Consider the following 13,123-nt stretch of genomic DNA (forward strand, 5'->3'; position numbering starts at 1 on the left):
CCTAACATCTGGCAAGCAGAGGTCTAACCCCAAACTTGTCCAGTGTACATACAACCTGTGTGCAGGCCTGCTCCCTAAGGCACACTGTTCTTAAAGCACCACGTGCTCCAGGCTCAGGGCTGTTAGAAGTAAGACCCCCTCCTGCGCAACCAGGAATCCTCCCTTGTCAATCACTATCTAGCAAGAGCCTGAGCTTGGCCTGCGCTGGGTGGGCTCTGGGAAGAAGATTCAGGCTCATTCTCTGCCCTAAGGATCTGCGACCTTCGCATTCTCATCATACACAAGCTACACGGGGGGACCCCAGAACTGAGTTGGGTGACGAAGCCAAAATGGAGAGAAGTCCAGCCTCCCCAGCTGACCCATGGCAGGGACCTCAAAAAGAGGGCTGGCTGCTGTGTGTCTGCGAGAGGAACCCCGAGAGGCTGGCAATGGAAGGCAGACTCCATTGCATCTTTCACTTGTCGGCCCCTAAGTTTCCAACGCCAGTCATGCTCAGCTCCTTGGGAGACACGAGCCCATCTACAGGCCAGCTTCCTGGGGCCCTGGGTGCCAGATGGGAGTGAGGCAGGCACAGGGGGTGCTGGCTGAGGGAAAGGAACCTTTCCCCACTTTCTTTTGGAAAGAAGAGAGAGACACATTGCACCCCATCTCTCTCCACCACGCTCAGGGAAGAACCTGGGGCTGATTGTGAGTCTCAGCTTTATTTCTCTCCACGTCTACCAAGCACTAAAAATAGCTCCTCCTGGCCTCTTGGCACCTAAATCAGAAAAGCAGGGATTTGCAGATGCTAAGGACCATTGCAGGCGGAGGGGGCCGAGGACAGCAGCCCCCACCCACCAAGCCCCCCACACCTCCTACCTGTACTTCATGCCAGGCTGTTTCCCTCCGGCGTCGCCGGGGCCTGGCACGCTCTGCACCGACAGCTGCCCCAAGCTCCGGGCTACCATGGCCACCGCGCGGAAGCGGCCACGGGTGCCCAGGCTGGGGCTGCTGACCGTCGGCCGGCCCAGCCGCTCGTCGGCGCCACGGGCCTTGAGGCTGTGCTCGGAGCACATGAAGGAGACCTGCATGCTGCAGGCTGGCAGGGAGTCCTCCTGTCCAGAAGTCACTGCTCCCTGCCCACAGGAGATTCTGCAAGGCCACCCCTTGGGAAGAAGAGCCGGGGTGCGCTCCGAGCGAGGAGTCAGAACGCCAGAGGTCAGCTAGAAGAGACCTTCTCCAAGGTCTGGGTCTTGAGCGGGGAGCCCCATTTCCTCCGGCCCTCACATCTTCTGGGTTCTAGGGCTCCTTCCGCTGACCCCACCCTGGTCTGGTCGAGTTGCCTAGTCTCTGGCCCCGGCTGGCCGGTGTTGAGCTGTGCAGCCCTCCAGAGCAGCAGGGTGGCTCCTGGTTCTCTCCCAACGATGTGTCTGGGGTGCTCACTGAGCCCTGAGAGGTGGCAGGGCCCCTGGGGGTGGCCCCTGGGCTCAGGCGTCCTGGGCGGAGGTGGTTCCTGGGAGCAGGTCCCTGGGGGGCTGTCTGGGAGGCTGAGCGCTGCTTGCCTGCTCTCCTGGGTTCTGGGGGACGCTGGCTGGAGCGGCTGCTTCCCTGAGTCTTTCTAGAGGGCACCTGCTGAGGCCCCCACCAAGTCAATTAGGCGGCCAGTGAGAGGTGCAGGGAGCGCCTGGCGATTCATTATTAATGAAGCGGGAGGCACCGGCGGCCTGCCGGGCGGTCACTGGCTGCTGCTCAGCACTGACAGCCGCTTGGCCAGGGGGGCTGGGGAGGACGCCTGGGCAGGCGCTGCAGCAGGGTGGGCGGGGGACGGGGCAGCAGGGCGGGCAGCTGGCTGGCTGAGCATGTGGGTGGTCAGCTCGGGCCTGAGCTCCCCGGGTGAGTGTGCTTAGCTCTGCCTACGAAAGGGGCTTCAGTGGGGGCAGAAACTAGAGGGTGAAAGACCACCGAATACAGTGCTTGGTGCACGGTCGACACTTAGAGCACCTCTGGAATGAAGGAATGGATAACGGTACCAACGCATGAGAGAGCGCGTGAACGAAGCCCGGACACACACACACACACACACACACACACACACACACACACACTCTCTCTCTCTCTCTCTCTCTCTCTCTCTCTCTCTCCTCTCTCCTCTCTCCTCTCTCTCCTCTCTCCTCTCTTCTCTCTCTCCTTTCCCACGTGGCTGCAGGATCCAGCTGGGATCCAGGAGGGCTGGCTTTGCCCTCTGAGCTCATCCTTCACAGAGTGGGTGTTGGCCAAAGCTGCTTTTCAGGTCCCCTTTGCTAAGCTAAGAAGCTCTGGTGGCATAGTCTGTGGGGATTTGCGCGGCTAATCCAAAGATAGCATTTCTCTGGAGGTTCAAATCCACCAGTGGTTCTGTGGGAGAAATACGGGCAATTTCCTGCCATGCAATTTCCAGCTTCCAAAAACCTGCTGGCGGGTCAGCTAGGAGTCAGTTCCAACTTGACAGCCATGAGCTTTTTAGGTTTTTTGTTTGTTCTCTCTCGCCCCCCCTCCCCCCCATCCTCTACCTCTGCTGGAAGGGGCTGAGACAGAACACTGGACAGGGCAGCTGGGGCCCAGGGTCTAGCTCCAGCTAACCTGCTGTCTGATCACAGGCAGGTGTCTAATTATCTCTGAGCTACCTTGGCCCTTTCAGGTCCTGTTAGGCCCTTCTATGATCTTTTAGGCTGTGCTCTGCTTTGCCAGGACCCGAGAAAAGCCCACTCAGAGATGTTCAGGACAGCTGATGGTGTTCCTAACTTCCTCCTCCTCTGCCCTGTTTTACAGATTAAGAACAAACCTGGCTCCACTCCCAGCCTTTCTGCTTATGGGATGAGCAGCCGCAGGCAACTTCTTCCTCTCTGAGCCTCAGTGTCCTCAAGTGAAAGATGCAGATCACAAAGATGCCCCTTCAATTACCTCATGGAGACTGGAGGATGCCCTTAGCCCCAGAGCAGGGCATGTCCATAGAGAAGCTCACAGTGGTATGTTGTTGTTGTTGTTATGTGCTGTCAAGTCGCTTGCGACTCATAGCAACCCTATGTACAACAGCCCTAAACTCTGCTCTGTCCTGTGCCAATCGCACCGTCTCTGATACTCCCATCCCGATTACCCCAATCACTGAATCAATCCACCTCATAGAGGGCCTTCCCCTCCTGCATTGTCCCTCCACCCTCCCAAGCATGATGTCCCTCTCCAAGGACCAATCTTTCCTTACAACATGTCCAAAGTATGTTAGACGGAGCCTCAGAATCCTTGCCTCTAAGGAGCCACCCGGTTTAACCCTTTCCAGGATGAATCTGTTTCTTTTCCTAGCAGTTCATGGTACCCTCAATACTCTTCTCCAGCACCAAAGCTCAAAGGCATCAATTCTCCTTCTATCCCCCTTGGTCACTGTCCAACTCTCTGATGCATAACAAGTGATTGCAAAGACCATGGCCTGTATCAGATGCATCTTAGTCTCCAGAGAGACACCATTGCTCTTCAGTACTTTGGAGAGGTCCCTAACAGCAGACTTTCCCATGGCAATGCGCCTTTTAATTTCCTGGCTACTGGTGCCAAGAGTGTTGACTGTGGAGCCAAGCAAACTAAAGCTGTGAACAATATCAATCTCTTCACCATCCATCCTGATGCTACCAATTGGTCCAGTGGTGAGAATCTTTGACTTCTTGACATTGAGCCTCAATCCATATTGGAGGCTGCAATCCTTGACCCTCTGCAACAAGCACTTCAAGTCCTCCTCAGTTTCAGCAAACAGGGTTGTGTCATCTGCATAACACAGACTGTTGATAGATCGTCCATCTTGACCCCACATTTCTCTTTATAGAGCCCAGCCTCCCGGATAATCTGTTCTGCATACAGGTTGAAAAGGTATGGTGATAGGACATATCCCTGGCATATACCCTTCCCAATTTTGAACATGCAGTGTTCCCTTGCTCTGTTCTGACGACTGCCTCCTGGTCCAAGTATAGGTTTCACATTAGAACGATCAAGTGTTCTGGGATTCCCATTCTTCTCAGAGTCTGGTATAGACCAACATAAATGTAAAATATGAGTCTGCAACGTGAAGGAATAGCTTTCTGGTGGGACAATTCTTGGCATCAGGCTCAAGTATGAGACACTCCCCATTGACTGTCCTGGTCCCTATGGGTCAAAAGGAACGCTTGTTTCTCCTGTGAGCTTGTCCTGGCATGGTGGCACAAGTCTAGTGCTGAGGGTGGTACGCATGTCCTGGGACAGAGGGTCTGGGAGGATGAGGCTGCTCCTTTGCCCAAGATACCTGGGCAGATCATTGATGTCCCTTTAGATGCCACTGAGCCTCTGAAAACACCCTGGACCCTGCTTTGTCTTTCCTTCTGTCACCTGTCTACCTGGGCTGCATAGTCCTGGCAGGGAGAAGTAGACAGGCTTGAAAGCCAGGCTGGACAGCCAGTAAGGCTGGCTTTAATCCTTAGGCTGGGCAGATACTCTCCAGGGCGGACTTTGGCCTTTAGGGCTCAGGGGTCAAAGAGGCAACAGGAGGCAAGACTCTGCCTTTAGCCCTGTGCACGGTGAGTTTCTGCCCCCACTCACTGTCTCCTATTTCTGGGGGCTCTTCACACAGAAACAGGGCAAAGTCTAGCACGTCAGCCTTCTCTAAATATGCCAAACCCATGGCTGGCGAGTTGGTTCTGACTCACAGTGACTGGCCTTCAGGTTTCTGAAGCTGTAAATCTTTCCAGGTGGAGACTGCCCATCTTCCTTGGTCCAAATCTCTAGTAGGTTCTGACTTTTTGGTTCTGTTGTTGTTGTTGTTGTTGTTGATTGAGCATGACTCATAATGACTCTATAAACAAAAGACCTAATGCCTTTCCATAACTATCATCATTTCTCCAAGTTCATAGTTTCCAGAAGTACGTGGTTTAGGAAGTGGTTGCCACTCCTGCTTCCAAACCTGTTTTACAACTGGGAGCTCCACCAAACACTGTCCACACTGGGAAAACCATTATGGTATTTGACACCCCAGTGGCACAAGGTTCAGCATCACAGCACATTGACAAAGAGTGATGTACAAAGTGGAAGAATGTTCCACCAGATATAACAACCCTAGTCTCATGTAGCAGTGGTTAAGTGTCGTCAAGTCAAATAAGACTCATAGCGACCCTTGCACAAAAGACCTGAACTCTGTTCTATAACTAACATCACTTCTGTACGTTTACAGAGTTAATAGAGTTTCCAGAAGCTTCTGTTTTAGGAAGTGGATGCCACTCCTGCTTCCCAACCTGAATCAATCTGGAAGCTCCTCCAAAGTCACCATTATGGTATTTGACACAACTGAGGCACAGTGTTCAGTGTCACAGCAACTCCACGTTATTCAGTACAGGAAATAGACAAATGATTGCTGTATCACTTAAAGAATATTCATTCTAAAATTAATAAACTTTAATTAATTAAAATGAAGATGAATTAAAATGAAAATTGGGCCCTATGGGATTTTAAAGACAGACCCTTAATCAGGCTTCCACTCTTGGTCAAAACTTCAACTGACACCTGCTTTTGGAGGAAATAAAAAACCAGTAACATACATCAAACATGACCCCAAAAACTTCGCTTATGTGACCATCATCAGGATGTGACCGCCATGGGGACGTGCCCGCCATGGGGACGTGACCTCCATGAAGACGCTCGGAGCCAAAACCTAGAGTGGAGGCTCTCGGCCAGCTCACAGACTCAAACCTCTCACTCCGGGATTTCAGAGCCCCTGATAGATGCCAAGTCAGGACCCAGATAGAACACACTCAACTACTACCAGCTGAGTCTTTCAGTATCTCCTCCTTTTCCTTTTGAGGAAAAGAAACAAATACTATGAACCCGAGGCGAAATGCCAGTGGGGTTTGTCATGATGCAGAGTCTTGGGCCCAACCCAAGACCCAGTGAATGAGTGGCTCTGTTCTACCAAGAGCTCGCAGGGATTCTGTACATTTTGGCCTCGTGGAGGCAAATGTCCCACGCTTCTTCCCCACATGCCTCTCTGTTCTGACAAAGCACTGATAGAGCAGGGCGGGTAGCCCAGGGGGTGCTCTGCCCAGAGGGCCTTAGCCACCACGAGTGTGTGAAATGTCACCCACCTCAGCAGATGACCCCGACACGCCGTGAGCATCCGGGAGAAAGGTAAACATGCATCCATGTGAAATATGGACACGAGTGCTCATTATCCCTAAATGCTAAAAGTGGAAACGACCCAAATGCCCACAAACAGACGCAACGTGCTCTATCCAGACATTGGAACACTATTCCACCACAAAAAGGAATGCAGTTCAGATTCATGTCACTACATATGTGAATGATGACAACCAAGGCCAGATAGAAAAGACATATGACATGATCCCATTTATACAAAATATCCGAATCAGGAAGCCCATGCAGACAGAACAGAGCTCAAAGGCGGAAAAGAAGTCCTCCTGGTCATGAAGCAGCTAAGTGCTTGGTGGCGGTTTGAACCCACTGATTAGTGTCATGGGAGGAAAGAGCTGAGAACCCATCTACTCCTGCAGAAATTACTGCCTAAAACCCCCTGCAGCACAGTTCTGGTCTGTCCCATGGGGGTCACTATGATTAGAAGCCCCCTGACAGCACCCAGTAACCGCAAAGATGTGGGCTGATGAAACCGTTCTAGAATTTGTGGTGCTAAAACTACGGAACCATTTAAAATGGGTAAATTGCATGGAAGGGGAATTACATCTCAATACATCTTTAAGAAGTCACTTTTGTCTTGTGAGACATCAAAGCCTGTCAGTATAATACAGTCCACAAGGGAAAAGTTCTTCATCCTTCTCTGGTGAAGTAGGGGCCTTAAAAGCTTGTGAGAAGCCATCTAAAGTGTGGCTACTGGTCTCTCTCTGTCTGGCTCCCAGTTTAAGACAGGAGTGGAAGCAGGAGTGGCATCCACTTCCTAAACAACATGCCTCTGGAAACTATATGAACTTTGATAAATGACGATAGTTATAGAAAGGCTTCAGACCTTTTGTTCATAGGGTGGCTTAGAGTCATGCTCAATTCGACGGCGACCACCGCCACCACCACCACCACCACCAACAACAACATCAACAACAAACAACAACTGTTTGGCAGAAAGAGGAGGGAAGAAAACCAAAGATGTCACGGATCGAATCCAGCAGATGCTCTGCTGGAGAAGAAGGAACGATTTCCTCCTGTACCAGTCAGATCTGATTTGATGGTACACACACAAAAAAATAATAAAGTAAAATAAAAAAACCAACAACAACACACCAAAGATGTACTGAAGCACCTGGCCCAAAAGACTAAAGGAACATGTGGTCTCAGCTTCCCTTACTTTGAGATCGGAAGGACTAGATGGTGGCAGGCTACCAACTCTAACTGCTCAGAAAGGGACCACAGTAGATGGTCCTGGGCGGGGTTGAGGAAAATGAGGAACAGAACTCAAAAACATAATAAAATGCCAGGCTTACTGGTCCAAGAGAGACTACTGGTAGAACCCCTGATAGACAGGGCTAGGATGTGACACTAGGAGATACTCCCTGAAATATCCAACCACGATGGTGAGTAACGCTGCTATGAACATTGGTGTACACATCTCAGTTTGTGCATCAGTTCTCATATTCTCAGGGTATATTCCAAGTAGTGGAATAGCTGGGTCATATGGAATTTCTATGTTCAGCTTTTTGAGGAAGCGCCAAACTGCCTTCCAGAATGGTTGCACCATTTTACAATCCCACCAACAATGTATAAGAGTTTCTTTCTTGCCACATCCTCTCCAACATCTATTGCTTGCTGCCCTGTTAAACTTTAAAAGCGCAAATGTCCAACCACAAACGAATGGATTGAGAAATTATGTCACATTCACACAGTGGAATACTATGCAGCATGCAGGAGCAATAACTCTGTAAATTATTACCTAACTTAGGAGGGACTGGAGAGCATTATGCTGAGTGAACTAACTCAGTTCCACAAGTATAAATATTGTATATAACCATTATTGTAGAATGAGTATAAGGATCCTGGAGGGGTGGGAGAGACTGGAAGCATAGGGATGAGGATGTGCAGGGGGAAGGGATGTTTAATCACTGGGTTGTACAATTTGGTGGGTGGGGGGTGAGGGAAATGGAAAGAATTTGTATTCAGGTTTTATAAATAAACTAGTAGGAAAAAACCCAACCCAACCAACCACATAAAGTCAACACTGCATCCTGTGTCCATATCTTTTCAATCTACATGCAGAACAGATCATTTGGAAACAGGGCTTTATGAGGAGGAATATGGCATCAGGATTGGAGGGAGCTTCATCAACAACCTGCATTACGCAGATGACACAACCCTGCTTGCTGAAATTGAGAAGGACCTGAAGCGCTTGCTGCAGAAGGTCAAGGATTGTAGCCTTCAATATGGATTAAAGCTCAACATCAAAAAGACAAAGATTGTTACTAACGGGCCACCTGGCAGCACCACGATAGATGGAGAAGGGATTGAGGTTGTTAACAATTACAGCTTGCTCAGTTCCATAATCAACTCTTGGTACCAGCAGTCAGGAAATCAAAAGACAAATTGCATTGGGAAAATCTGTCAGGAACGTCAACGATGTCAGTCTAGAGACTAAGGTGCGTGTAATCCATACCATGGTCTTTGCAATTACTTGCTATGCCTCAGAGAGCTGGACAATGACTAAGAATGATAGAAGACGAATCAATGCCTTCGAATTGTGGTGCTGGAGAAGTCTTGAACATACCATGGACCACCAAGATAACAAACAGATCTGTTTTGGAGAGGTTGAAACCAAGTCTCTCCATGGAAGCTAGGATTTTGAAGCTTTGTTTCACATACTCTGGGCACGTGGCCAGGAGGGACTGGTCTTTGGAGAAGGACATCATGCTCGGAAGGATGGAAGGACAGAGCAGGAGAGGAAGACCCCAGATGAGATGGATTGATACAGTAACTGGGGCAATGTAGTTGGTGTGTCAGAATTAGTGAGACTGGCTCAGGACAGGGCAGGCTTCAGAGCTCCTGTACAGTTGATATGGGTTGCAGGGAACTCAAGGAAGGATCATAACAACAAACAACAGAAGGTCAAAAGAGCAGCATTTGCCTAAGGGTTAAAGTCCTGAAGGCAGGAAGGGATAAGATGGGAAGGACTAATAAATAGAAAAGAGTACAGACAGAGAGGAAGAGGGAAAAGGGATTACATTGTAGGTATTATAAACAATATAATAAAACAAAATGTTTGTGCACGGTTGAATGAATAAACTGGCTTCGTAAACTTTGACTCAAATCATAAGAAAAGAAAATCATTGGCTTTAAAAGCCTCTGGGTCTTCTAGGAGCAGGAAAGCCCTTCATTGTTTCTGTGCCTTTCAACGTTGCGTTGTCTGATGTCAGCTGGATCTACAGGTAGAAGGACACAGGCCCGAAGCACAGTCCCCTCATCCTCTGGTGTCACTGATCACACACTCCCGTAAAGCCACTGTAAGCTGTCTTTACCTCCTCTGCTCAGCTCAAAGCCACGCACACAGTACTTACTATTGATTACTAACACATTATCAATAGATATTGGTTGAATGCCCTGAAGACTCAAGTGTAGCACAGTTGAGGGAAGGGAGGGGCATTTGCTCTCAGATGAAAGTACAACAGGGTGCCAGACAGGGTGTAGAATGACTTTCTGAGGTGCCACAAATATGAAAACACTTGACTGAAGGCAGACGGAAGGTGTTTCTGCAGATACATTCGCCACCATCAATGTCTATTCATCATGGTGAGTGGGGGATGATTTAGAGATTGCCCCTGGGCACTCAAACTGGAGGGCTGCAATTTAGAGATCGCCCCTAGGCACTCATTACCCATGCTCAAGAAGAGACTAAATCATGTTTCTGATTATACTGAGGCACATAAACGGCCACTGGACAGATGCCCATTTGTGATGATGAATTTTTATGGGTCCACTGGGCTGAGTGGCACTGCAGGGGCTGTTGATAGTTCACATCTATAATCAGTCAACTCTGAGCTGAGGAGATGACCCTCAATCCCCTTTGGGCAGATTAGGGTACTTATCTAATCAGCTGAAGGCTTTAAGAGCAAAACCAAGGTGGCTATGTTGCACCCTAGCAAATGCTGGATAACAGCCTTTCTTTCTGGGAGTTGCTCAAGGAGTCTAACCAGCGGAAGGCGCACTATTGTGGGTTAGCATCTGGGCTTTCCCCTCTCAGGTGCATCTCATCCTACAGTGACTGAAGGATAAGAAAATCCAGTATCCAGGCCTGGCCTGCTCTGTCCCTGGTGACTCGTCTCACTCAAAAATCTTTATGGCTGTCTTTGTCCTAAGGATGACTCTTGAGTATTCACCAGCTGATATCCAATGACCTCATGTCCCCTGGACCCCGATGGGAACCTGGAACCTTTTGTGCTCAGCACCCACTGACAGCCTGACCTGCATACAGTCAGTCTGGAAGTAGCGTCTTTCCTATAGAAACATCCTCCTCCCACCTTCTCAGGACGGAGACATGGTACCCTGTCTTTTCTCTTACCCCCATGACTAATCTGTGCAGGGGAGTAAAAGCTGTCAGTACCACATTCCTAATGCAAGTAGAGACTGGCCATCTTGCACCATTGGCATCCTGACCATCTGTCCCAGGCCACTCTGCTCTGGTGACTGCCACAGCCTTCTGCCCCAGTCAATATTTCCTTTAATTCCACTGGAGCCTCCTGTCTACATGCAGGCAAAGCCTAGAGACATCCCATCCCTTTAGATCAGGTGGCTGCGTGGCTGACAAACCTACAGAGGGGCAACACAGGCAGCCACTGTGAAATCTCAGGGTGACAGGCAGTAGGACCTACACCCCACTGCAGAGACACCAGCAGGGCCGACATCCCGCAGTGGGGGCACCCCCACCATGGAGCATCCAGGAGGAAGAGAGAAGAAATTATTTCTCGATGACAATGTGGGGTCAGCACAGCAGCCTGGCTGCCCATCCTGAGTCTTTGTTTTGAGGTGAAGGAAAGGGGAAGCTCAGAGGAGGCTCATTCTGCATAGTTTGGTTCTGGGGCTCGAGCCTCCCCTGTGCCTGCCTCAGGGCCTTTGCACTGCTGTTCTCTCAGCTTTCCTGCCACCCAGGAATGTGGTGCTGCCTGCTGTCTCCTTAGCACAACCCCCCCCCCCGACATCCACTCAGCTCAACCTTTGCCAAGCAGGACAGAATTCCCGGACCCCTGTCCTTCCTGTTTCTATCTCACTCCCCTTCCCAGGCCTTGTTCCTCTCTGTAACACTCATCACCTTCCCTACATGCACTTGTCTTTCACATCTGCTGCCCTTCTAGAGTCCCTGGGAGAGCAAATGTTCTCCATGCTCACTGCTAACTGAATCTGGATCCACCCAGAAGCATCTAGGAAGAAGAGTGTGGCAATCTACTTCCAAAAACCCTTACTGGGGTCACAGATCTGATACATCCACATCTGCTGCGAGTCAAAATCTAGTTAACAGCAATTAGTTCGGGTTTTGGTTCTTTCCTCCTGAGTGTGACCTTGACGACGGCAGAAAGGTCTCTGGTTTCTTTACTACTGCATCCTGTGGGCAACAGAATAACAGTCCTCAAAGGGTCCACGTCCTAACCTTGGAAGCTGCGAAGTTGTGACCTTTACCTTTCATGGCAGGACCAAACTCAAACTCAAGTTCATTGCTGTGAAGTCACTTCTGACTCCAGGTGGTTTTATAGGACAGAAAAGAATGGTCCCAGAGGGTTTAAAAGGCTGTAATCTTTAAAGCAGCAGCCAGGAAATCAAGAGATGAATTGCATTGGGAAAGTCAGCTGTCAGGGATCTCTCCAGAGTATTGAAGAGCAACGACATCAGGCTGGAGACTAAGGTGTGCCTGATCTGGGCTATAGTCTTCACAATTAGGTGCTCTGCATCGGAGAGTTGGACAGTGACTAGAGATAATAGAGAATTGATGCCTTTGAGTTGTGGTGCTGGAGAAGAATGTTGAATATACCATGGACTGCTAGGAGAACAAACAGGTTTGTCCTGGAGAGGGTGAAGCCGGGCTGCTCCTTGGAGCCAAGGATTCTGAAGCTTCGTCTGACATACTTTGGGCATGTTGCAAGGAGGGACTTGTCTTTGGAGAGGGACATCATGTTTGGGAGAATGAAGGGCCAGCACAGGAGAGGAAGACACTCGATGAGATGGATCGATTCTGTGAGTGGGGTGGTGGGAGTGAGTGTGTCAGAGACGGTGAGGTTGGCACAGGATCGAGCAGGGTTTAGGGCTTTTGCACATGAGGTCGCTATGAGTCGCAAGTGACTTGACGGCACATAACAACAACAACAAGAACAATAACACCAACAACAATCTTTACAGAAGAGGACTGTCATGTTCATCTCTCTTTGAGGGGCTGGTGGGTTCAAACTGCTGATCTTTCCGTTAATAGCTGAGTGCTTAGTCACTGCACCACCAGGGCTTCTTCTTCCTTGGTTTCCCAAAACGAAACTCACTGTTGTCAAGGGGGTTCCTATTCATAATGACCCTCCATTAGGCTTCTGAGGCTGTAAATCCTTCCGGGAGGAGATGGCCAATCTTTCTCCAGCAGAGCAGCTGGTGGATATGAATTGTGGACTTTTATTTATGGGGAACAGCTGATATGCTATGCATGATGCCAGCAGGGTTTTTTTTCTTTTTTCTTGGCAAAAAAGAATGTAAAACCTTCAGATGGGATTAAGTCTGCTAACCGAAAGGAGAACATGACTTTGGGTAATCTGAGTAGACTCAATGTAACTGCACCATCTTTAAATGAGGAAGAGGGAGGCAGATGGCCAGAAATCAGAGAGAGAGATAGGAAGATGCCACCCTGCTGGCTTTGAAGATGGAGGAAGGGGCTGCAAGCCAAGGAATGTGGGTGGTCTCCAGAAACTGGAAACGTCAAGGAAACAGATTCTCTTCTAGAGCCTCCAGAAGGAATCTGGCCCCACAGACACCTTGCTTTTGGGCTGATGAAAGTCATGTCGGACTTTTGACCTATAGAACTGGCAGGTGGTAACTGGACATGGTGGTGAGCCACTGCGTTGGTGATGGCTTGTTTTAGCAGCAATAGGAAACGTATTCATCAGCCCCAGTACTGAGCAAAGCA

The 13,123-nt window shown here is 49.6% G+C and overlaps 1 protein-coding gene across 4 annotated transcripts in view; it reads right to left on the reverse strand.

The window, feature by feature from the left end:
- KCNAB2 (potassium voltage-gated channel, shaker-related subfamily, beta member 2) overlaps positions 1-13,123 on the reverse strand; it is a 79,086-nt gene that overhangs the window by 37,488 nt on the left and 28,475 nt on the right. Inside the window, exon 1 of one of the 4 annotated variants that reach the window (XM_006885801.1) lies at positions 859-1,070. The exons of the other annotated variants lie outside the window; for them this stretch is intronic. Coding sequence (XP_006885863.1) covers positions 859-1,070 — 212 coding nt within the window. Of the gene's footprint in view, positions 1-858; positions 1,071-13,123 lie in introns of those variants that run through there. 4 annotated transcript variants of the gene reach the window in all.

Source organism: Elephantulus edwardii, unplaced genomic scaffold (genome assembly GCF_000299155.1).
Source record: "Elephantulus edwardii isolate Elephantulus edwardi_28Jun2011 unplaced genomic scaffold, EleEdw1.0 scaffold00045, whole genome shotgun sequence".
Taxonomy (NCBI): Eukaryota; Metazoa; Chordata; class Mammalia; order Macroscelidea; family Macroscelididae; genus Elephantulus; species Elephantulus edwardii.